This window comes from Bombus vosnesenskii, unplaced genomic scaffold (assembly GCF_011952255.1).
Source record: "Bombus vosnesenskii isolate JDL3184/JDL3185 unplaced genomic scaffold, Bvos_JDL3184-5_v1.1 scf7180000013276, whole genome shotgun sequence".
NCBI classification, from domain to species: Eukaryota; Metazoa; Arthropoda; class Insecta; order Hymenoptera; family Apidae; genus Bombus; species Bombus vosnesenskii.
This window is the reverse complement of record NW_022882934.1, coordinates 507,215-532,618: the sequence shown is the minus strand read 5'-3', so window position 1 is coordinate 532,618 and position 25,404 is coordinate 507,215. Positions and strand designations below refer to the sequence as shown.

The 25,404-nt window shown below is 36.7% G+C and overlaps 2 protein-coding genes across 4 annotated transcripts in view; one reads left to right on the top strand and one right to left on the bottom strand.

The window, feature by feature from the left end:
* LOC117231948 (microtubule-associated protein Jupiter) overlaps nucleotides 1-22,449 on the bottom strand; it is an 87,904-nt gene extending 65,455 nt beyond the window's left edge. For 2 of the 3 annotated variants that reach the window (XM_033490968.1, XM_033490973.1), the window contains exon 1: nucleotides 22,250-22,449. In XM_033490968.1, coding sequence (XP_033346859.1) covers nucleotides 22,250-22,305 — 56 coding nt within the window. In that variant the 5' untranslated portion in view covers nucleotides 22,306-22,449. Of the gene's footprint in view, nucleotides 1-18,739; nucleotides 19,049-22,249 lie in introns of those variants that run through there. The other variant, XM_033490969.1, reaches the window with a different exon arrangement.
* Nucleotides 22,450-22,887: 438 nt separating this feature from the next.
* Nucleotides 22,888-25,119, top strand: LOC117231947 (inhibitor of growth protein 1). The gene is made up of 3 exons (XM_033490966.1): nucleotides 22,888-23,394; nucleotides 23,722-23,925; nucleotides 24,022-25,119. The coding sequence occupies exons 1-3, from the start codon at nucleotides 23,259-23,261 to the stop codon at nucleotides 24,597-24,599; spliced, it is 918 nt and encodes a 305-aa protein (XP_033346857.1). The 5' UTR covers nucleotides 22,888-23,258; the 3' UTR covers nucleotides 24,600-25,119.
* The last annotated feature ends 285 nt before the right edge of the window (nucleotides 25,120-25,404 follow it).

Below are 25,404 nucleotides of genomic sequence, written 5' to 3'. Positions count from 1 at the left end.
CTGTCTCATTCCACTCGATTAAACGCAAGGAAGACGCTTTCGATTGCCGATGAGACGCATCCAGGTAGCTCTGATGCAGATGTACCCACGAGCAATTACGACGTTTCCCGTCGTTACGAGGCAGGTAAGCGAGACCGATTTTCATGCGACTTCCGCAGGACGAATCGGCGAATTCGTTGCTCTAACGAACAGTCTGGAAAATCTACGTTGCTTGCTACGCATAATTTACTGCACGATGCATCAACTAGATGTATATTTTATTAATATACTAGGTGTACTATTTTATCGATCCTGATCGAAATATTTTCCTATTTAAATTTTTACCATGCGCTTATAAATAGCAAGTTACAACTAATCAATTCCAGTGATATCAATTATTCGATCTCTGAAAAATTAAACGTTTATCGTACACTTTGGTACTAAAATTAAGAAATTCTATGTTTTCTAAATTTTTTAACGCGAATATTAGAATACGTATTTGGTGCTTAACTTTTACAAATTTAACTAATATTAATCATGTACAACAACAACGTGCCTTTTTTAAAGATAAAGATTGAAGATCGGCATAACAGTTAGATTATGTAGAAAAGTAGTTCCTCCTTTTTATAGTATCGTAATGGAACGTAATGGGAAGTGAGTTTAACAACTAATATAATGTATTACATCATATTTTAGAGGACGTAGAAATTAAAAGCATCGATATCAAGCTTTTCTTTTGCAGAATTCTAATATCCAGCCGGTAGATATATTGTCCAAAAAAACTCGTAATCAGTGGTTATGTTTCTCATGGAGCACCCCGTATATGTATCTCGTCTGTATATATATGTAGAGCTCGTCCAGTAGAAATAAAAGGAGATTATTAACAGTTCGCTAACTAGTACCGACACGCAGGGTTTGTACGAGCTAATAATACAATTAAGATATAATATAATACTTATACAAGTTAGTAATTGGCCGCGAGTGCGTACGATATATGCATGAGATCCAAAACCGATTATTAAAATGATAGTAATCACGGTTAAAAGTAACGCGATATAAATTGCTGAGATTACGGTGTATCGTTCGAAAAAAGAATAAAAAAAAATTAAAAAAATCAAAGAAAAGAGTGAACAGAAGAGGAGAAGGGAAGAAAAAAGATAGACGAGTTTTATACGAACAACAATTACTGTCTTCCCTTCTAAAACCGTCTGGGAATTATTTCCTACGAATAACACGATTATATATTCGTTTTTGACTCGAAGCACGCACGTTTTGCCTATGTAATTGAAAAATAAATTTAATTGAACGCGGTCGACTTTCAATTTGCGACAATATCACCGGCCACCGGTAGAAAATTACACGGTAGTTGAAATTTATGGGGAAGACGATACAAAATCGATGAATTAAAGTCGCAAACTTTCGCGATGGCTTCTTTAACTTTCTTCAAATTATCGTTATTACGAAACTTGGGGACCATGTTTATCCTCGGAACAACTATAACGAGGAGGTCTGTTTCTGCGTTACGAAACTTCCGTCTAACCAATAGGGTCGATACCCCGTAATAGCGACACGTCGAAGCATTCGATCGATGTCGATCTTGGTTTCGTCAGCGTGTCATCAGTGATGCAGAGGAATCAAATCGGCGCAGGAAGAAATCGGTCGCGTTAGACACGACTTCGTTACGTAACTGACTCTTTTGTGCGCCGCGAAAGGGGAGAGCGGTCTCTTCGTAGGAACAGAGTGATTTCTGTCGCTCGTCACGGTGATCCATCGATTCAATCTACTTTTTCGAGGGAGCCTAGCGAGATGAAGAAGAGAAAGAACGAGCGAGAATAGGAAGAAAGAGAACGTGACAGAAAAAGAGAAGATATATCGTGGAACTATATAAAAAGCAGAATGGAGACGAAAACGGATGATAAAAGAAGAGAATGAAGGATAAAAACGAATAAGGAGAGTGACATAGAAAATGAAGAATCGTAACGAATATATAATAATCATATAATAATCCAAAAGCAGTAAACCGTGGTTGGAAGCCGAGCTATGGAATGTCTGTGTTTTATTTAATGATTTAAAAGAAAAAAGGATGAAAAAGTGGGATACCGTTTTATAAAATCGCGTGAACCGGTAATTATCTCCGATCGAGCGGAACACACATTCTGACGCTGGTAGATCCGAGAAAAATTCGATTTCACAGGCGTCTAAGCACACAGATCGCGATCGTAAAATTTCTATGAGCTTCCAATCACCATTTACTGGGATTATCGGGCGAGAAAACAGGGGAGAGCGCCTAAGATTTCACGATCGCTTGTTCGCCATAGCCTAGGCGATTTCCTGTTACCGCGAAGAAAAAGGTTTGTTTCTGGATCGGGGCTGAAACGATTGATAATAATCGGACATCTGGATCGTAGAACGGTGTTAAATACGATTCTGGATAAAAAGGATCGACAAATCGAACATTTACTCGCGAATGAAAACGAAATACGCGATCAGAAATGGAGGGAAAACTATTGATGATATTAAAAATGTAATTGTGAAAGTCGTATACACGTGAATACCACAGCTTACATTTTTATTATTTATTCTGGTATCTGCGCAATTTCTAAATGATTTTATTCGCGAGATTAATATTTTTACTATACGGATATTTGCAATTCCAAAGCGATATTGTCCGTAAAATATAACAGAGGTAAAATCGAGCGTTTATGAACTATGAAAATTAAATGGAAATTTGTTATACGACTTGAGACGAAAATATAATCGCTCAAAGACGATACTAATACATCGAATACTTAGCACACATTGATCTTACGTTCGATTTGATTTAGCTAACAAATTGGCCAAGTCGTAAAAATCTGAATTAATAACTTTTCTCGATTGGTCCAACTATCCACTGAAACGTATCATATTCGCAAGAACACGGCCATGAAACGAACAAATAAAACTCTAGACGTGCTTTGAAATGGAAACTGTAACAGTAAAAAAAAAGAAGAGTTTAGGAATTAAAGACGTGGTTGACCACGGGATTAAATCAATAACCATGACGAATCATCAAGGACGATCGTTAAAGCGCTGGTTTTACGATCAACTGAGACTGCGAGTCGTGAGAAACACAGAATATGAGAACGTCAGGGGCTCTCCAGTCTGGTAAATCACGGATATCGTTTGCGGTGGATCCCTCGATTTTTGCGGTGAGAGTTAACGCGATACCGAGCAGGCAAAGACCACAGTCTAATAAGGGTTGTACTTTACATCTCTTCGTTCCGTGTTATCGGTTATTAACCCTCGTACGAACGGAAGTGGATGATGGTCCCCTCGGATCTTGAAATACCGTACGATAGGGTGGTCTTCGCGGAGGGTCTATAGGGAAGTCACCAAATGGTTTCCATCGAATGGACCACTTGCAAAGAAAGTTGTTTTTCCACAAAAAGCCAGGGGGCTTGCTCCTCGCTTCTTAACTTAAAATGTCCTATCCAACATTATTTTCTTTCATTTTTTAAGACACGAGAGAAGTATTCGAAGTTCCTTGTGTTTCGTATCTTTTAAATAATTATATTATATTATACAGACGCTTACAAAATAATGGCACGATCGTTTAAGTTGGATAAAAGAAGACCAGGTAGTATAAGAATACAATAAAACTTCGGTTTTCTCTGAAAGGATGCTCTGGAATAGATAGGAGATTTTAATTAACAATAAGGAGGAAAGTGCTACAAATTCAAATATACTACAGTGTTTCGAAATAAGTTGTACACGATTTTAGTGTTCGTTTCGAAAAAAACTTTATTCTTCTTTTTCAGCTTATTTTTTCTTTTTTTTATATAAGAGATAATCTGATATTTGGATCAGACATCGCACGAATGCAATGATGCAAAAAATAGGAAACGTGAAGATACAATCTACGGAAATACAAACATTGAATTACATAAACGGTTCCTAATCTATATCGTAGCATAAATGTAAATATACACGAGTGGCTCTTAACCTATGCCGAAGTATAAATGTAAAGATACTTAAGCAACAGGCGAAGATGTTGACATTTGTGCTTGCTTCGAGTAGTTCCACGTTCCCAAAGAAGGAAAGTTATGGATCTGAAAAACGTAGGGAAGTGATCGTGGAGGCACGTGCGCGAGTTTATAATAACATCCTTGAGGACCAAGCTGTATTTTCGGCGTGCGAGGCTAAATTTAAATTCTGTCGCTCTTTCTGCTTCTTTTGAAACGATATTAGTTTGGGAAAACAGTATCCCAAAACCGTGGAAGGAACTGACGTTGAAATACTTATTTTTACATTTCTAGGGATATTTACACAATGCACGTGTCTGTGTAAATATTTAGAAATCGGTAGGAATCGTCAAAAAATATTTTGAAGTTTCTAAAAAAAAAAAGAAAAAAAATGGTAGTTCTGGAAAATTCAACAAAGATAAATATTGTATTATGATTTTTATAGGTTCTACGATCTAATTATGAAATAACTATTCTTTTATTTGTTTACACTCTGCTTCTTTCTCTTCGAATTCCAACCCTCTTCTATATTCCCTTACAAACATAGAATATTTCGTCGCAGTATACTTCATATATTGTAACACTAAATCATCCAACGTTCAACGTATTACGCTAAATTCAAAAACCAACTAACAAGCGCCACTCCTAAACGATACATTAAAAAGATATTAGGGTCAAATGGTCGATTATTAAACAGGCCAAGTGCACATTCAAGTCTGGCCATCTTTACCCTCGGTAAAGAAACGGTAAAGTATAATAATTTCTAACGGGTAAACCACAGCAAATTTTATTCACGTGTTAACGAGGTATCCATCTTGGCTTGTCACTTAGATACCTGTAAACGACGATCCGTAATGGATGATAAATATCGTGATTACACCCGGTAACAACACACAGACAGTCGATTCATAAAGTTTCGTTACAGGATCGTTACACGAAATATCTTCTATGGTATATGCCATAATAAAATACAGTCTCTGGTTGTTATATCAGGATCACTGAATATTATCAATACTTCTCATTTGTCCAGTAAAATTAAGCGATGTCTGTGAATTCTAATAACAAAATTTATTAATTACACGTTAGTAATTGAAAAAGTTACTGCAATAAGAAGACAAGTACATTTTTCAGTAACTTGAGTGAACCAATAGAAATCAACTTAGGATTAAGTCCAAAGGCGTAAAATCTCGTTGCGATAATCGTGATATATAGTTGCTATATACTTTGTAAGTAAAGAATGGTAAACCAAGTAGTAATATGTAGTTTTGTACAAATAATAGGAACAAGGATCTCGTTCGGGCGGAATAGGATATTAATATGCAGATTCAGTCGAGGACGTTTATTTCGTGCACTGTAGGCGTTGATATAACTGTTCGGTATCGATGTATTTTTATTAGGATTCGTTGATCATTCGATATCGTGATAAATCGCCGAACAACGGACACGACGTGCACGCATAATGTTATTAATCCTGTACGCGATAACAGTCGTAAGTATGGACGAGTCTATAAGTTGCGTGAAACATATTGTAATTGCAGGCTGGATAAGACAGCGCAACGCTTTATCGGGAAGAAAGTGGAACAGTCGAGACATATGTGAATACAAGATGCAGATTATAAACGTTTTGTACCATTTGTTTCTATCGATTCGGTGAAATTTGCTGGCTAAAGACAATTTGATCTTTGCCTCCTTAATTGTGCGGAAAAGTTCTATCGTTTTTCTCTACAGACCCCAGTGATTTATGGTCTCAGCTGGATTTTGAACGCGCGTATCTCTTCACGTGTATAGAGAGACGATGATGATGATTGACGAATACAGTTTGTACTCGAAGTCCGAGTTATATTAAACGCATGCAACAAATGTATCAAAATATAAGAGTTCATAGTATAAATATCGAGAATTTTAGGAAAGAAATAATAAAGAGAATAACAAAAAAAAAAATAAGAATTAAATTACTATGATAAGCTGTAAAAGTGTGTGTCAATTTACCATAAAACGATTATATAAAATAGATACTCTCTTTTTTCATAGTTGGGTACACGACACGATATCACCTGCTCCAACATTTTTAATAATTGAAAAAGTCACCCTCTTTCCGATGACATCATCCCTTGACCAACCCTTCTTTTTCAACCCCTACTTATTAAAACCCCAATTATCCAAACTTCTTATATACCTTATGCTTCTTAAATGCATAAGTTCTCACATGCATACATGCAAACGATATCTCCATCTAACACGCGTTTCCAACAACAGTCCCCAATAACAGCTTCAACATCAAACATTAAAACTTCAATCGTTCAAACTTTTTATGTACCTACCTCATGCCACCAAAATGCATAAGCTTATCCCCACATGTATGCAGACGTTATCTTCGTTTGATACGCGTTTGCAACAATGATCCAATATAGCGTCGACGCGGTTTCAAGCGACGCGACGTTCGCAACCACAAAATGCATTACAAGCGATGGTGAGCTGTGCGTGTGTGCGTGCGTACGTGCGTGCGTGCGCACGCGACAACGGAATGTTGCGTGTGCGTACACGCGGGTTTTCACGTGACGTGCGCTCACGCACACGGTCGATATCAATTTGACATCAGGCTGGACGATCGGACAACTACCTTTCACGTCCGCCGTCCTCGGAAACGCCGACTACTATAATAACAAACGGCGCGTTTCGTGCGTATACCGGATCGTGGTGCGTTGTCTGTCCAGCCGTACACCGAAGGATACATAACAATTTATTATAATTCGGCCTTATCGATTATTCAAGCACCCGTGGAGGGAAAAAACCGTGGCTTGAATACGTTAGCCGAGTTCACGTGAGGGCGTGTGCAGTATACCATGGTTTTTTATATACAGGGGAGTTTTAATGGAGTAGGTAAATGTGCGAATGTGCGATGGGGGCGTCAATCACTTGAACGAAAAAGGTAAATGGTAATGGAACATATCTTTTTCAGGTTTTGAGTTATTGCTGATATAATAACTGGGAAGAAAGTTGTACGTGTACATTTAAAAGGTATTGTTAACTTCGTTGTAATCCTTGAATCTGTATATTTCATACATTTTGCTCTCGTTTTAGAAAACGAAGATTTTTAACGTTTTAGAAAAATATATGTATAACTGAAGTGAGAAATCGTGGAACCAATAACAGTCTTTAACACGGTCCTTAAACTCCAAATTTTTAATTTAAGCTTGTTCCTATGTACATTTTTTATATAGATATTGCGATTAAATAGATTGATAACTAGGTAAAGTAAACTGTTCATGGATTTATGGAAAATTTAAAGGTGTAAAAACGTACAGAATATATAAAATATGAAAAATCTCAGTGGAATGCAAGATGAAAGCGGGTTTGGACCGTCCATGAAGGTATCAAGATAATTACAAATCTCAAGTTTCTCTTCCTCTCGAAAATGGTGCCCAAAGGTTGAACGTTTGATGCATAAACATGAAAGAAGATCGAAATGTGTGTCAGGTTGGAGAGAAAACCGCTTGGCCACGTTCTTTTTTTTCGCCGATTAAAAAGATCACGAGATGCATCGGAGGAGAGGTATTCCATGAGCGTTTCCACATGCTTTAATTTCCATCGTGAATTATAGTTCCCCTGGCGAGGAGCTGGTAGGATCGGTAGGCCAAGGAAACTGCGAAAAATAGTGTGCACACCGAAGCATGATTCCGGTCCGCATCCTTCTTCTCTTCCGCTTCTTTTCGCTCGTCAGTGCGCAGGCGCGCAATTAACGCGGGATCGTGCGGCCAAATTAAAAAGCGAGGTAATCGTAAGACAAGAAAAACACAAAATGGACCGAGACGAAGGGGCAGAAAATGGAGCTAAACTGGGATATCGAGAAAAACGTAAAAGAGAAGATGGAACAGCGCAGGAAGCAATGGCGCGGATATCAGGGAAAGAAAATGCAGGAAACGAAGATGTTAATCTCTGCTTTATAACTTTTTACTACCTATCCCAGTCAACGCGGACTATTTATTACTATAACATCGTGGTCAGAAAGAAGGCGTGTTCTTCCTGGCCGAACGCAGAATTTTACTCGGAAGAAAACGAGTTTGAGATGTTTCTAACAACAACACCGTGGAAAAGACAGAAGATTTGAAAGATAGAGACGAGAAAAGCAACCCTTGATTTACGATGAAAATTATCGATGAGCAACCAAGCCAATAGGTACGTTCTTTTTCACGAGTTCGTGATCTGGCAGTGTAAAGCTACAACCACACAGTCTGCTGACAGCGTGCAAGTTGATCGATCATCGAAATAAGAAACCCATAAAATCCTACGATTATTGCCACGGATAAAATCAGCTTCTCGGAATGACATCGGCCGAGATTCGTTCCACTTTCAGCGAGAAAATTTAAGGCGTGCTCTCGAATGGACAATTCACCGACAGGTTAATGTTCTCTGTGTTCCTGTTCCTGCGAATACTGCGTGCTTCAAAGCTACAGACAGTGATAGGAAATGACGAAGGAAATATTTTCTGTCTAATAAACGCTCTGTTCTCGATAATGTATCAGCTGTAAAAGAAAAAAGAATTATTTGAACTTGCAATTTTTTTATACTTTGCATATGATTAGCGTATACATTGGACAGGGGAATAAATTCCAAAGACCCGGGGTATCCTACAGAAAACAGGTATGCAACATAATGGTAAAAAATGTGAATCTCCATCGCCTGCGTACTAGCAATCCACCATACACACAGACTATTTCCCATAAATTTAAACCGAAGATTCGAGTAAGAAATCTACTCAGATTTATTACACATTGCATATCAGCAATGCAATATACAATTTCTTATCCCAAACTTTACAAAACCGTCATTTGGGAATTCTAATGTACAACAAATTACCTACCGCTAGAATTTCGAAATTTACACTTTCAATGTTTTATTGCTGAATTCATTACATATCGCATAGCAAACTACGTAATATCTTATTCCAAGTCTTGCAAAATCCTCACGCAAGGAATTTTCAACGTAATCCCAAAATTTATCCAGCTGGAGATTCAAGGCTCTATTATGAGAAAAGAAGACAAAATCTAAAGTATGTTTATTAAATAAAAAATATTTCTTCCATTCATCTCTCTCGTTCTTTACTTTATCTATCGATCTGCGATTTTGAAACATCCTATAGTCGGATCAAAGAAACTCGAATCGCACTGTGTGGTCGTTTCTCAGTTGAACGTTAACGCGATGTTTTGCAACGAGCGCAGAGATCAGAATACAACGTTGTCCTAGACTACCCTGTGTGGTCTACGCTTTATCCACCGACAATCGGTACGGCCGTAACGCTCGTAACGATAAATACTCTCTAGGAATTGAACGGTGCAGCCGGTGCTCGATATTTTGAGGCCTGGCGGAACAGGAAACGTTCGAACCGATGTGTACTATTGGCTAAAGACGTTCCAGAACACGTGATCGGATAATGTAACGTTTAATTCGTCGTTTCGTGTCCTTTATTTGCGTGGAAATAATTAGGCTTGAAGTATCTGTGGCTTCGATCGAACATGACGCGACGTCGAGGAGTAAGCCGTTCGAAAGAACACGAGAGAACATCCAGTGACGTCTCGTGTACGATAAGGATTATCAATTTATGCAGTCGGTTGAGCGTATAGAATTGGTCGAACGACTGTCTAAGAGCCGAGACAAATTTAAGTACCGGGATGTCGGACATTAGGCAATTGGTATTAGCCCTACTGTTCTCGAGTTTATATGACCCAAAATGCAAATTACAATTTAGCAGATATTTATGGAATCTACATGATGTTTCGTTCTGGTATTCGATATATACACATTTGATTACTTTATATTTGTTTAAAAACTTCACCACATTTCTAATCTACCTTTGGTGCACCAAAATCCCATCACAGGTGGAACTAGATATTCCATTTAAAAAATTAATATATTTTTTTCGACTATTTTCTTTTATTATAGTCTGCGTTATTATATTAATGAGTTTACTGTTAAAAGGACAGTTGGTCGCAAAAGGGTAGAAAACCAAGCAACGAGTTAAGTTGTGAATAAAGAGTCAAGCAATCGACCATAACATATAAACTTTATTTGAAAATTTCATCGAGACCCTGTACTTCGTGGAACGAGAAGAAGAACGAAAGCGGTTGCTCGGAGAAATGAAATGGAAGCGAGACTAGCAGCAATAACATTCCTTCAGCGATACAGACATTATCACGGTGATTGCTGCGAGGAAAAACGCAACAACCCCCGGATAGACGTATTCCGGTAATGACGCCGAGCAAAACCGTCAACAGCAAAACAGAGATATTGGTTTACGAGGAGTTGTGGAAGCCGATCAGCCGATATTTTCCTCTAATTTTACCTGGTAGAAAGAGACGCAGCTGAGCATTGAAATAAATCAACGACAGCAAACGAGCGAAAGAAAAAGCTCCTTGTCCATCCCTGGAACAGTACCCAGCTGTAAGTTTTGTCTCGTTGCAATCAAGATGCATTAGGTTTTGCGCCAAGATCTCGCGAGTACTTCCGATTTTTCTACAATTTCTTTTGTTCTTTTTTTTTCTTTTTCTTCGCTCGCTATTCGAGTCAGAATCGAGTCGAAGGAGAACGAAGGGCAAGAAACATGGGACGGGATTTCTCAAGCGTCAGAGAGGATTACGATGGTAAATCAAGAGGATTCTGTAAGCATTCAACGACGATTGGTCAGTCGGTTTTTTATTACCAGTCGAAGGAACTGTAGCAGCAATTTTGGAAAAGGAACAATTCGTTCGCGAAGCTACTTTACTGCATATTTAACATTTAACAGAGATTTTCTATCGATTATCTTCGGAAAAATTTGAAATAAATTTCTAATCTAATAATTAACATTAGATTAGAATTATTATAAAAAAGAGGAACTTTATCCCTAAACTGTTATCTCTAAATTCATTTTCAGTGGAGAAATGAATTCGTACAAAGGACTATTTTTTCGAAAATTCGACGACAAAATAGATCTTATCGATATACAAATCTTATTATAAGTTTCACTTCGCGTTTCTAAGGCGATAATTAATATCAGATTAGAATCTGTACGTACATTTTCAGTAGACAAGTGATTTTCTTTAAAGAAGTAATTTCTCAAAAATTTAATAAAAAACAAATTTTTCCGATACACAGCACGTATTGCAAATTTCACTTCACGTTTCTAATCTACCTTCGTCCAAGAAATCAGTTTCACCGTGAATTCGACCACACCCTCTTTAATTACCTACGATCACTCGACAAAAAGCCACGCATTCTGCAGTGCATTTCACAGAACGCGAACACGATCTCTATTTCGTACTTTTAAAACAAGTTCACGAATCCAATTCTTCACATAGTTTTGCATATATGATATACATACAACGTGTACGATACCAAATTCAATGTGGAATTTAATCTACAAATCAGCAAGTAATATGAAAAAGAAGTTCGTAATAATTCACATAAAATATAGCGTTCTACGCGAATACTACTTATCATATAATGAAGATTCAATCAGTAGCGAACGTGTACCAATGCTTTGAATCATTTTCGATCCAATTGTATTTTTCTACGTATATTTTCTTTCTACATATAAGTCTTAAGTTCGAGGAACACTTGGAAGAATCGTTACTGCTGCTAATATTTCTGAAGTAGTACCGAAGTGTCGAAAAGTACTAAAAAGTATCGATTGAAATTTCTCTTAAAACATAACAGATCTTCTTATTAAGATAAAAAGGGAATTAGGACACGAAAGAATCTATATAAACAGATCAAAATTTCATCTGTATAACCACGTCAGCGATAGAATAGAATCGTTTTCTCCGCTCATTTTCATCGAATGGAACAATAAAGAGCCGAATAAAGAACGTTCGCCGGTGTGAAAGCTCGTCCATGCGAGGGAAAACTATTTGTTCTAAGAAATGTATGGTCGATCACGCGTTTACGTGCTAACGCGTGAACACACGCCCAGGCCCTTCAGATGGAATATTAAATCTTGGATTTGCATGCGCCACGCAGGTATCACGCTACACTTTCCATCGAAGGCCCACCACGGACGACTCTCTCAGGCTGGCGTTATTAGAGAATTCGTTCACGAGCAGGTACTTGGCAGCCGTCGTAACGGCGCGGCGTGTCGAATTGAATGCAATCACGGCTGATAAGCAGCCACAATATCCGCGCGAATGGGGACCAGTTGATCTGCATTGTTCACTATAGCGAGCATTAGCAATGAATCATTTGTCAGGTCCTTTCTATTCTTAAACGTCTTCAAATAGATACGCGATTAACCCTTCAATGCTTGATTCGAGTGGAACTTTAGTCTGCTGTTCAAAGTTTAACATACGATCATGTTCGTGATTTTTACGTACATATACTTTATTTTTCAGATTGTCGATGATTTTATTTCTGATATCACTGTGATACACAAAATTAATCTAACTGTTTTATTTAACAAGTCAACCGCCACGGTGGCCAAAGCTTTACTAAATCTTTTAGAATGCTTATAAGATAAATTTCATGCGCTAAACAATTTTCAATAATGTGAACGTATATTTCAGTCTACTGTGGTTACTACGAACGGACAGTGAAACGTGTCGATAACATATCGCTATAAATTCATCAAGAGAATTCACTTAAAATCTCCTCATAACCATCGTTCTTTCCAGTGAGCACAATGGATCGACGAAACTGAAGAAATTAGAAAAAACTGGGAAACGAACATACGCTTGATATCTCGGCACAATTATCAAAGATAATTACGACAGCGAAAGGTACCGGAGGCAAGACTTAATACTCTTCAAAAGGTAGAATACACTGACCGTACGTACAACAAATAGAAAGGCTTTCGCGTGAAAAATGAGAAAAGATACAAAGAGTACAAATGCATCCGTAAGAAATGAAACCTTTCATATCATCTTTCTCGTTACTTCAGAAGATTGAATTCATTCTTTTCTTTTTTTTTTCTTTTTAATGACATCGAAAAATGAGGACAAGAGCAAGCAGGAAGAAATCGCATCAACCTTCGGACACGACTGTGACTTCCTTATTTTCAATAGAACGTTAACGACAGGTGTCATTAAACGAAGCTCGATTTATCCCTCGTTTGCTTCCTCTCTTTCTCGCTCTCTCTTCCTCTTCCTCCGCCATTGCCGCTTTGTTCGGCCACAATGGGCCTTTAAACCGATGAGACATACCCGTTTGATATTCGCGACGCGGCGCGACACGCAAGCTTTCGCTATCTTGTGATGGTTTCGCTGAATCGAAAACAATGTGTATATTCATCATGAAAAATAACAAACGATCGGTTGATGGTGGTTATGCACAATTTTTGTTTTCTTTATCGGAATACTATAGGGGCAACAGATTAATCAAGGCGAGTCTTATTGATTTTGTGAATTCGAGTAAAAATACTTCTATCTTGGCAAATAATTTTTACAGTCTAAACGTGTGACTCTCTGAAACAGAATTTTATACGTGTTCTGATATATTGGCTTCTATGTTACTATTTTTATGTCTAAAAGAAAGATCGAGCATAATGTGAAGTAGCATGTTGGAAAACCTTGGGCGAAAGATTCGTATACATATAAATCTGGGTAACGTAATATGTTCCCAAGGCACGCGATACATATTAAAGGATTATGAATGAGACAAAAATTGTCCAATTACCAGAGATCAAAGAATCACTTCACCCTGCCTAAAAAAAATCACTAACTCTCCACTTATCTTCATTCATAAACTCTAGCAAACTGAAGAAAGAGCTACAACTCATTAAGACGGGGAATTAACTTCAATTCCCTCTCTTCCATTATAAGGTCATTATCCGCAGATCCAATTAACCTCTATTCAGCTTTCAGCTAAATAATTTCAGTACACGAGATACTAAGGATTCTAACCTACAAATTTCGCGCAAAGAAATTCGGTATACATAATTCGTGACAACGTTGGCAGGCTTTTAAAACCGGTCGAATGAGAGAACGGAACACGAGAATGGCGCAGAGGATCGGTGAAACGAGTCGCCAGAGAAAAGCGACGTTCCCACTGCAACAGGACACCGACGAACACACCGTGTACCCCGTGTGTCGCATTTTACGCGGATGCGTGTGCGACGCGCGTCGCGTCGCGAGTACAACACGGCTCCGGCTGCTATGTATCGAATAAAACGCGACACACCCTGGGAACGGAATAAGAATAAACGCCTATAATGAAAAATCATGGAAATGAATGGAAATCGTTTTCATTCATCTGCCGCGTGCGCGCGTTCATGCGATCGGTAAGACACGCACGTAATGGTGTATACGTGCAGATCGCCACAATTCGTGGGGAAAGTGCATTAACGTTTCGGAGAAGTCTCGCTGTCATGGGAATTCGGCTGATGAGAGTAATTGGAAAATTAAACATGTGGATGGCCTGCTATACGAGCGCTAGGTTTACTTTGCAAATTGCAAGGCAAGTTTTGTAACTAGATATCGAAAGTTTGAGCAGAGAATTATTTGGAATTAGAACAATTTTACGGTTCCGTAATTACGGTTTCGAATGTTTTGAAGACTTTAATGGTTAGGCTTTGAGAGTTTGAGGATTGAAAAATCGGAAGCTTTAATTTGGGAATCGAGATTCTGAGATAGGACAATTTTGTAATTCCAAGATTTGAATCCTGAAGTTCTGAAAATTCGAAGATCTGAAATTTTGAGAGCTTGGAATTTCAGATTCTGATAATACGACAGTCTGGTCTTTGAGAATCGGAAAATTCGAAATTTCGAACGTTTAGAGACTCGAAAATTCGACATTTCTAAGTGGCAAACATCAACGTCGATTCCTTGAAATCTGATATTCGGAAGCTGCTATCAATTACGCTGCAAGCTCTGCGCCTCATCCAATTCTCATCTAAGATATCCCACGAGCGCATCTTCAAAACAAACGAGCAGAAGCTCCGGTTTCTTAGCTAGTGTTATGAAGCCGCGGGGTTTTGCCATAAATTATACTCCCCTCGGCACACACGACAATTTCTACGTCCATTAAAACGATGTCTCCGCTCGACAATTCCTTCTACGACTCCGTCGATTGCCGCAGAACGCGACATAGATCCTATCGGCGTGTACCACTCTCGGAATATCTCTTCATTATCAACGTCCTGTGCTCTCCACGATCTTGACGAATAAAGTACGAGAACGTTGGGGTTGAGTTCGAAGATCAACGCGGAATTCCTTGTGTGCCTTGAAGCAACGACCACGAGATAAGACGATCTTTCGCCGTCTAGACAAGAAAGAACGAGAATGGTCGCGCGAAACGCCCACGCGAGTCACCACAAGAATAGTGACTTATTATCTCGAATGACCGTCGGCCGGTTCGAGTGGCCCTTCCCTAGAAAATTGACAGCAATTAGACGAAAGGGAAACAGAGAGATTGAAGAAGAGACACAGAGAGAGAGAGAGAGAGAGCGAGCGAAGGAAAGCGGGGGAAAAATTGGCGAATCGAAAAACGAGCAAGGCACAGAAGGGTCGACGTCCGATAGCGCGGTGAAATAGTCGGGTCTGACTCGTTAACGGACTTAACGACCAGCCTCGGTGTCTTTCGCGCCAGAGTAAATAAGTCGCCTGCGTTCAATCCATCGAGACACGGATGAATGTCGGTAACGAGAAGATATACACCGGTGTGCAATGACGCTTGATTTACGCGTCGATGTCTGCGAGACCGTATCTCTATCTGTCAAGCGCGAGATTACTGTGGGAGTATTAAATGTAGCTTGAGATTAGCGGATTCAGATTGGTAGATAAAGATTAGTCAGACTAGGAAGTTCGTATTAAGCTAGAGAAAAAGTGGAACATTCATATAAAACTAATTATTGATTTAGTATTTAAAAGAAATATTAATTATGGCTGTAGGAAGTTTTGAAAGAAAACGATATGATAGAACGATATAATGGTGTCTTTGGATTACGACATTTTTGCAACAGATTCGTGTCATGAAATTTTTCGATCTACGATTGATTAAAATACGAATAATCTTTGGATTTTCAGAATTTTTGAAGTATTCACTTATAAATCCCTTTCAGAGCGAATCAGAGCTGGAGTCCCTTAGACTTTACTTACAATTCTGATCTATTCTAGTTTCATCAAAAAGCTGTAATATCTCACTGAAAGCTTTACATCAAAATAATTGTATGTTTTTATATCTATGGAAGAAATTTTGAAGAGCGATAGTATGAGCAAAGTATCCTTTATCAAAATTAGCGCAATAATCCACGAAACTATTGGAACAGAATCGCGTATGAAACCATAAGTAACAATCTTTGGTATAAAGTCACCTATCGATTTCTTTTGAAACAAAATTTTACTTTCAATTCTTGGTTGCTCCGATATTTAGAAACTATAAATTTTACTTTCAATCCTGACTTGCATCGATTTGTAAGAATTATGGAACTCTGCTAAAAACTGGTCAAACAAAATTACGATAAAAGAATTTTTGAAACATTCTCTGTTTCGAGAGCAGTCGCGATCATACGAGCTGTTTACGCGATAGACACTCCTCTCTGTAGGATCAGACACGCATAAAACCAGCAGATACGTGCACAAGCTGCACACAGCGCGAGACTTATTCACGAATGTTCGATATGATATTCAGTGAAATCCGGTCACATGAATGTACGGCATGGGGTCTTGTTTAAAAACGAGTTCTACCCACACGACAAAGTGAACCGTGTCACAGTCACCTCGCCTCTAGTACCTCTTTATACAATGTACGAATAATTGTATTACAATACAATCATGGAACACGAAAAAGAAAGAGAGAAAAAACTGAACAACTTTCAAATACATATAGCGATATATGATTTAAATAGCTCATACATAGAATCTGCGTATCATCTAGCGATTATCAAGACATTTGTCAACTATTGTATAGAATAATAATGAATTTTCTGAAGTATATTATCTCTCATATAAAACAAGTTACATGCGTTCTAAATGATTAATACTGCACATAGTGTTCTCTATCTTGAAATATGATTATTTCATATCATACCATTTTAATTATAATCACCTACATTATAGTATATTTAAATATAAATTAAGGAGTAGCTATTCTAGTATTAATATTCTCAATGGTATTGATTATTTGATACACAGAGTGATACAAGCTTTTCTACATAAAATTTTTCATATTGTGTTCTATAAACAAAAATAAAATTAGAATGGCATGCAACAAAAAATCCATAAATAAATAAAATACTTATAAAATAAAAATCAGAGGTACGAAACGTGACGTTTACACTATATCTACATTTCTATTTCAAAGTATTCCCACCATTACTGATACAAGTCTGATATGAATGCAATATAAATGTACCCAGTATATTATTGTATTTGCTTTCCCATCGATCGCAATGATTCACACATTCATGGAAACGTAAGAACTCTACACTGCATGCGCTATAGTCCTCCATTACTTCCTCTATTTATTTTTCTTCCTCCTCTACACCATCTTCAAGATAGTTTAAAAAAGAAATCGTCCTCTACGACTCTTGGAGCGAGAAATTTGAAATTCTGAACTTGAAACTCGCGTGACTCTGCGAGCTTATATAAGGGAGGCGGGAGGGAGGTGTACGTTTGCCCTGTAACTCGTTGCTCTCATTACACTGGCATTAACCTTTGTACTGTTTCGTGCCTAGAAACGGTGCGTCTAACGTTCTTGTTCCTCGCGAACGTCTCGCAGAAATAGAAACTAGATTGCAGGCTTCGAAATTCCTGTTCTCCTTGAGTCGCTGCCCGATTAACATCGAAATTTGTCCCGCCAGGAAATCTCGTTTGTCACGATCTTTCATGGTAATCGAAAAAAGCTTCCATGAGAACGATCTTGATTGAGAAATTACGAGTAATAAAATTGTTGAATAATTAGAAGATTTGAGAATATTTATTTTTATATGCAGTAATGAATGCGGATTAACGTATTAAAAACGTATTAAATAGAAGAAGCTATTTCTTTCGTAACAACCCTTACAAATAAGGGTGGCGGCCATATTGGATCCATTTTATTAAATGAACATTTAATAAAATGTGACTCTTTTGTTTCCTAAAATTGTCTGTATAAACGATAGCACTATCTAGAACCCTAACTATATTTCCACATTGCTCATACGCGTCATTTTAATGAAAATAATTCCCAACGTGTATAAATGGATTAAACATCGACCAATGCAATTAAACCGCCATAACAGCGTGTTAGCATGACACGAAAAGGTAAACGGTAGCCGTTTGTTCTATTCGAAACGTACGAAACATATGTCGATCGAAATCACGGAAGCAGGTATCCGTACCCCGGAACACAAAACATCGGGCAGATGTGCCGAATAATAGTTTTGTCGAACCGTTGGTCCACCACAAAGATGCACGACTGTGAAAATGAACGTAGATGAAATTCAACAAAGATGCATTCGATCGGTAAAACAGAGTGAGAGAAAGAGAAAGAGAGAGCGCGCATGCAAGAAAAGCAACAGGCGGGGACACGCAACGCGCCAGCCGTTCAATTCGCGCTCCAACTCTAACACATCAATTCATTATAATCTAAACGACTTTATCGCATTTTGCGGAACTGCAATTTCGATCGTTATACAGAAGGTCGTCGAACTTGTCGCTCGATCGAGCAGCAACCAAGGAGAAAGGCATTCTCGAGGTTATACGCTGTCAAAACGTATAAAGTAAAGGAGAGTACTACACGTTAGAGTTCGATCGATGAAAAAACACAAGAAGGAAATTCACAAAATGGAAAAGTAGATAGTTTGTGGCACGAACCTGGTTTTGAAACGCTGCGTGTCGTCTTGGCCAGCCCACATTTTGTTTTTCTATATCACGGATGAAACAAGCTTGGTTTACAGATTCCAAGTGGTATATCACACGACCACGCGGTTTCGATGTCACGACGCGACAATTCGTGCCGGTTATGCACGTTCGAACGTGTCTACGACGTGGGTCAATCAGGCTGGGTCACGGCGCACACGGCTTGGGTTCCTCTTCCGTTTCTTTCCTTGTCGCGTGCACGCACTACCAAGCACGAGGGAGAAAGATCGACAGACAGAAAAGCGGAGGGAAACTAACGCAGGCTACACGAGGAGGCGCCACCTCCAAAAAGTCGAGAAGCAGGAAAGGAAGCGTGCCGTGTTCTGCACAATCGTGAAATCCACTGACGGTAGAGAGATCGACAACACGGCGTCGCAGCCGCGAACTTGCGTAGGGAGAAATGATCCTCGTGCACGTGTGCACGAGGCCTTAAGCCGGTTTATTCGACGCCTTGCAAGACTGCGACGAACAGCCTCGAGGGGCATGTCCTTAAGCACAGTCACGGACGCAACGATCTACAGAGACAACTCCCTTCGACTATCTCCTTCGGTCTAGCCAGCGACAACGGTTATATTTATCCTTTGAATCGGGCTCCTTACGGATTTTCTTCATCGCAAGAATACCTTGCGTCGCTTGACTGTAAATGGAAACACTGAATTCGACGCCACTTATATTTTATTGGACATTCAAGGTGATTGGTTAATATTCATACGTTTTCAAAATGATTGACAATTCGATCGTTTCTAATCTGGGACCATTTTAAATACCAGGATTATTCTTTTACAATTGCATTATAAAAGAATATGGAAGAACAAAAATTGTGATACTCTAGTCATAACTAAAATACGCCTAAAATTAAGACAATGGAATATAGAACAACGAAATAAAATTAACGAAAAGAAAAAATAAAAATCTCATGTAATCGTGCAATTCTGAGTATCCTTTTTTCCTATCGTGTCCCATACTGTCTGCATATTAGCGAGGGGACATAAAAATGGACGTTGCGAAGATACGAGAAAGACAGAAACAAACAGAAAAAGACAGAACAGAAGGTGGATACAATATCGTATCCGTGCAATTATGAAGCTCCGAGCCTAAATGTACACGCCTCTATGCAGCACGCTAAGAACTACACGACGCGACGCCCGGTGAGTCAGCCTGAAACAGCGTGACTCGTATTTCAAAAGTGTGCGTATTATTCGCATGCGTTCCGAGAAAATATTTACGACAAAAGAAAGACACTATTCACGAGCGTTTCTCATACAGTAATTGTATTTGGAAAATAATAAATTCTAAAAAAGGAAAACATTCATTCATATGGGGTTATATATATGAGAAAGAAATATTAAGCTTCTGCTTACGAAAGCGTCGTTTTCCGTTATTATCATTACAGGCATCCGGCAATTTTAATCTGTTTATGTCTTATATCGTAGAAATTATTATGGGTTCATATTAAAGCCAGTCCATGTATCGTAACAGACATAAAATATCCGCTTGTTAGAGATTTTTCTATATAATTTGTCTCTCGCAAGGTTCTGAAGAAGTGCACAGTCCCCCTACCAAAATGACATCGCTTTCACCATTCCGTGGCCACATCCTTTAAACAATCTATTTTTTGACAATGCGACATTGGATCGCTTGCCACTATTAAACTAACTCTAGACCAGCGATTTTTGCGAAACCAATGTGCCGTACAAATTTTTAAAACAAGCAATACTTAAATATAATGCAAGTAATTAATCAGAGGCACAGATTTCTTTTAGCTTAAAGATTGAAAATCGCTGCTCCAAGCAATAATCGATATCTCATAACTTCGAATCATCGGCTATTGACTTTCCAAACATTCACTCAAGCATCATGCAGAGGTAAACTTACTAGACTCTCGACGTAATTATAAATTATGGTAAGCCTAAATGACGACGGGTCATTCTGTCGAAAATGCGTTGCCGCCAACACACTTTCGTTCGAAAAACATTCAACCGTACATTTTATACTCTATATGCACTTTTTTAGCTCTACCGATAAGCAAGCACCCCTTTATTCGACACATGCCTTGCAATATTTAGCCGTTATCCGCGGTAAACCGCTGATTTTTTTCATGAAAATGCCGGACTTGAAACATGATACTTGTTAGGGAAAACTTACTCACCGAGACCTTTCAAAATAAAAGAAGATTATATAAGATATACTGCTTTCTTAATTATAGCAATTCATAAATATACCAAGTGGAATCAAAATAATAATATTCATTGTACGAATATTTATTTAGTAAAAAAGTATCATAATCCTATATCAAAATTTAGCGTTGTCATATTTAATTTCGAAATACACCGACGATTACACATTCAAATTCACATATCAATTTCAATATGCAGTACCAATTATATTTATCGTTATTATTGATCAAATCGATGCATCTGAAAAATTTCCTTGCGATATTTTCAACAAATGAATACTCGTATAAATAATCTTTTATTTAAAAAAATAATTTTATGAAGTATTGGATTTTAGCTTTTTGAAATTCGCATCATGAATGATGCAGCGAGCGCAATCTATTGCCACATCTTAGTACCCACTACTCTATTCTATTTAAGCTATTACCGACTCCGTAATTATCAGATGCAACAGTTAAAACACATACATATGTATATCGCATTGTATCTATAAATAATTGGACATATCCTCGCAACAGTAATCAATTGAAGATTATGATATCATTATTTTAAGAAAGTTACATACATTCATATAATAAAAAGATTAAACACTTTGATATTTTTCAAGTAATATTTTACATAACATTAAAAAGAAATGAGGATCACAACTATATTTTTAATAGTAATGCAATAAAAAAAAAGCAAATGTTCAAATTAAAGTAATATTAAACGCAACGGATGTAGCTTCAGATAACACATACATATTTCATATGTAATTTTATCGCATTAGTTTCACTGATAATAGCAAGTGACTTACTAAACTCTCTTGAAATATGATTAACAATTGAACAACAAAAAGATATGTTTTTAATTTTCGTAAATTTCGATTTTATCAAAACATCACCAGTACGAAAAAAGGTTCATGGATTGTCCGGTTATGACCGGTTCAAACTGACGCACCGTGCATAACAAAAAAGTCAGTAACCAACAAGACGCCACATTCAATTATTTTTATAATTTCATCGAATAAATAAATATCCTTGTTTCTTCTAAATGTAATCTTTAAAAGTACATAGATAATAAAAAAATCTATTAAATAATAAAATTTAAACTGTTAAAAATGATCGAACATTTTGTCAATGTCTTTGGTAGTAATTACTAATGTAAAAGATGAATTTTTACTATGAAAACCGTTGCTTTTCTCTGTTGCAGTTTAAAATAAATAGACGATACATCACTGGCAGAAGGACAATACGACTCTCATCCGATATTTCTGCAGATAATAAACCATAAATATAAGCATGTCACTTACTTGCTGGACTTCTTCTTCTCGTCGCTAAACCCTTGGAAAGTTCCCGTCGATGTCATCCTCGTGATTTTGAAATATCTTTCAAACGAGTAAACGAAAATGTTCCCCGAATATCAACCGTGTCAGACAGTTTTTGCGGTACACGAGAACCCAAACACGACTCTTTCTTCTACCGAACGAAATCAAATAGGATTGTGATACGGGATTGGTAGGTCTTACTACAAATTTTGACGTCAGAATAGCTAGTCAAATGAACGTCTACATTACAAATTCTTTACCATGAGAAAATAATCTATAATTAAATACCTCCTTAACGCATACAAAAATACAATACTTTAAGAAATATTTTTTTATGATGAATACAATTAAGAATTATCCATATAATATAAAATAATACAAATAGTAACTTTAACGATGACTGAACTCGATTTATCACCAAACTTTATAACCACTACTTACGTTTAGAAATATACATAAAAAAGAATATTTCTAAATAGCATATAACAATTAAAACATTTAATTGTTTTGATTGAAAAACGTCTTGTAATCTTGGAATTTTTGAAATTTTAGTCTTGTCAATTTTTTATAGTAAATTGTTACTTGAAATGTTATATATGCATTTTACAGTACATATATTATACATAATGTTGTGTATCGAGGAATATATTTATAGGAATTTTTTGGAGTAAAATAGCTGGCATTTATGTATGATGGTTTTGTGTCGTATTTTGAAATATAAACTTGTGGAACTCACTTAGAAACCGGCAGCCATGTTTGATCCTTGTCATAAATACAGATGGAGTATCAAAAAAAGAGTCTTCTAACAGTTGCTTATGTTCTGTACAATTTGATCGATCTTGATTGGTGTAATTATAAATTAAGTGATAATAGATATCTGTATAAATGGTGCGACAAGTTCGAAAATCTAATACAGTGACAGTTAAGAGTTTGTCATTAAATAGATTGTTTTTATGTCTTTTAACTACCGAGGGAAATTTGTAAGAGAGCAAAGATGTTAAATCAAGCTGTTGTCGAAGCATTATATTCTGCAACGTATATCGAGAATTATTTAGACTGTGTGGAAAACTTGCCAAATGATTTACAGAGACATGTATCCCGGCTACGTGAGCTGGATGCCACTTGTCAAAGTAATTAGAAATAACAACTTTTAATAAATTTCTGTAGCGTACACGTTTTCACTACAAAGATTTCATTTTTATAACTTGAAACATTCGTAAACATTTAGATAAAGTATACTATATGAATGTACTTCAGATAATATGATAGAAATAATAGAAAACTGAATGACAAAATATTTACATTTCTGTATAAAGTAAACATTGAATTTGAATATGTATCTATTATTTTGTATTTTACCATATTACATTATTCAAGATAGTGTAAAGTAATTTAATTTTCATACATATATTTTATGTTATACTTTTATATAATAATTATATTCTGATTTAACCTAGCATATTTGCGAGAGGTAGACCAACAACAAGAAGCATTAAAGAATGATACAGATTTAGCAGTTAAAAGAAGAGCACTTTTAAGAGTTCAACAAGCATTAATTGCAGCACAAGAAATAGGAGATGAGAAATTGCAAATAGTTCAACAAGTTCAAGATCTCATTGAAAATAAATCTAGGCAGCTAGACTTAGATTACCGTAATCTTGGTATGATTCTCCTTCCATTGATTTTGTTTATTTTCTGAAAGAATATATTTACCAAGCATAATTTTTTATATTCCGTGTACTTTAAATTGCATACAGATTTTGGAAAGGAGCAAGAAAGTAACGAATCAGTTCGTGAAACAAATGCTAATATAAATTCTAACTCTTCTGCTAATGCAAACAACACAGAAAGACAACCAAAAAGAGCCAGGAGAACAAGAACAGACACAATGGTTGAATCTTCCAATACTATGGACATGATTGTGATGACAGAAACACGTTCTAATTCTTTGTCAAATGCAAGTAATGGTAATCAAAAGAAGACAACTACTACTAATACAGGCAAAAAGAAGAAAAGGAAATCTAGACAAGGTAATCAGCAAAATCAGCATCGTGAAGATACTCCACCACCACTAGAAGATGATCTTGCAATTGACCCAGACGAACCAACGTATTGTCTGTGTGATCAAATATCATATGGAGAAATGATATTATGTGACAATGATTTATGCCCTATAGAATGGTTCCATTTTTCATGTGTTTCATTAAGTACCAAGCCCAAAGGCAAGTGGTTCTGTCCAAAATGTAGAGGGGACAGACCAAATGTTATGAAACCCAAAGCACAATTTTTAAAAGAATTAGAAAGGTATAATAAAGAAAAAGAAGAGAAATCGTAGCAGGAGAAGGTTAGTGAACAATATAAATACATTGGAAGACTTAATTCAAATTAAAGACAGCTTTTAAGATATACCTTGTAATATTAAGTGCTTTTTAAAATCTTATTAAACAGAGCGACTTGTGGCAACCAATGAAATGGGTCTATCAATAATTTACTTACTTACAGCAGCAGATAAATTATATTTGTACAATATCTGCTATTGTAAATACTGTAACAACAGAAAATAATTAGAGTAAAATAGAAATTTTGAGTGCTGTAAAGTATGTTTTAAAATTGCTTCATACTTGTTCAAAGTAGAAAGCTTAGTGAGCTTCTACACACATTAAGCAATATATATAGTATATAAATACCATACAGATGTAAATATCTACGTAAATACAGAATGGTAAATATCTAAAATATATATTTCACGTTCAAATTACAATAGCAGTATTAAAAGACAGAAAGTAACTTTTGTAATATAAATTAATTGTGTCATAAATAAAATAACTTAAGATCAATATCTTTTTTAATCGATTCATATTATGATACATAAAATTTTATTGTTAACTACCATTAATTCACTATGTATTAAGTTACACTTATAAAATTTTGTTGTATTATTTGCAAAGTGTATATTTATACATATAAGTAACATAAATTCTTATGGTTACTATGATTTATAAAATTTACATGTATAAATGAAGATTACAGAATCTCTAGACAAGAATTATATGTACAATATCGTTTTATATGTCATTCTCTTTACTGACGATAATTTACTTTGTACATATGAATTCTCCCTGATGTACATATGATGTTTT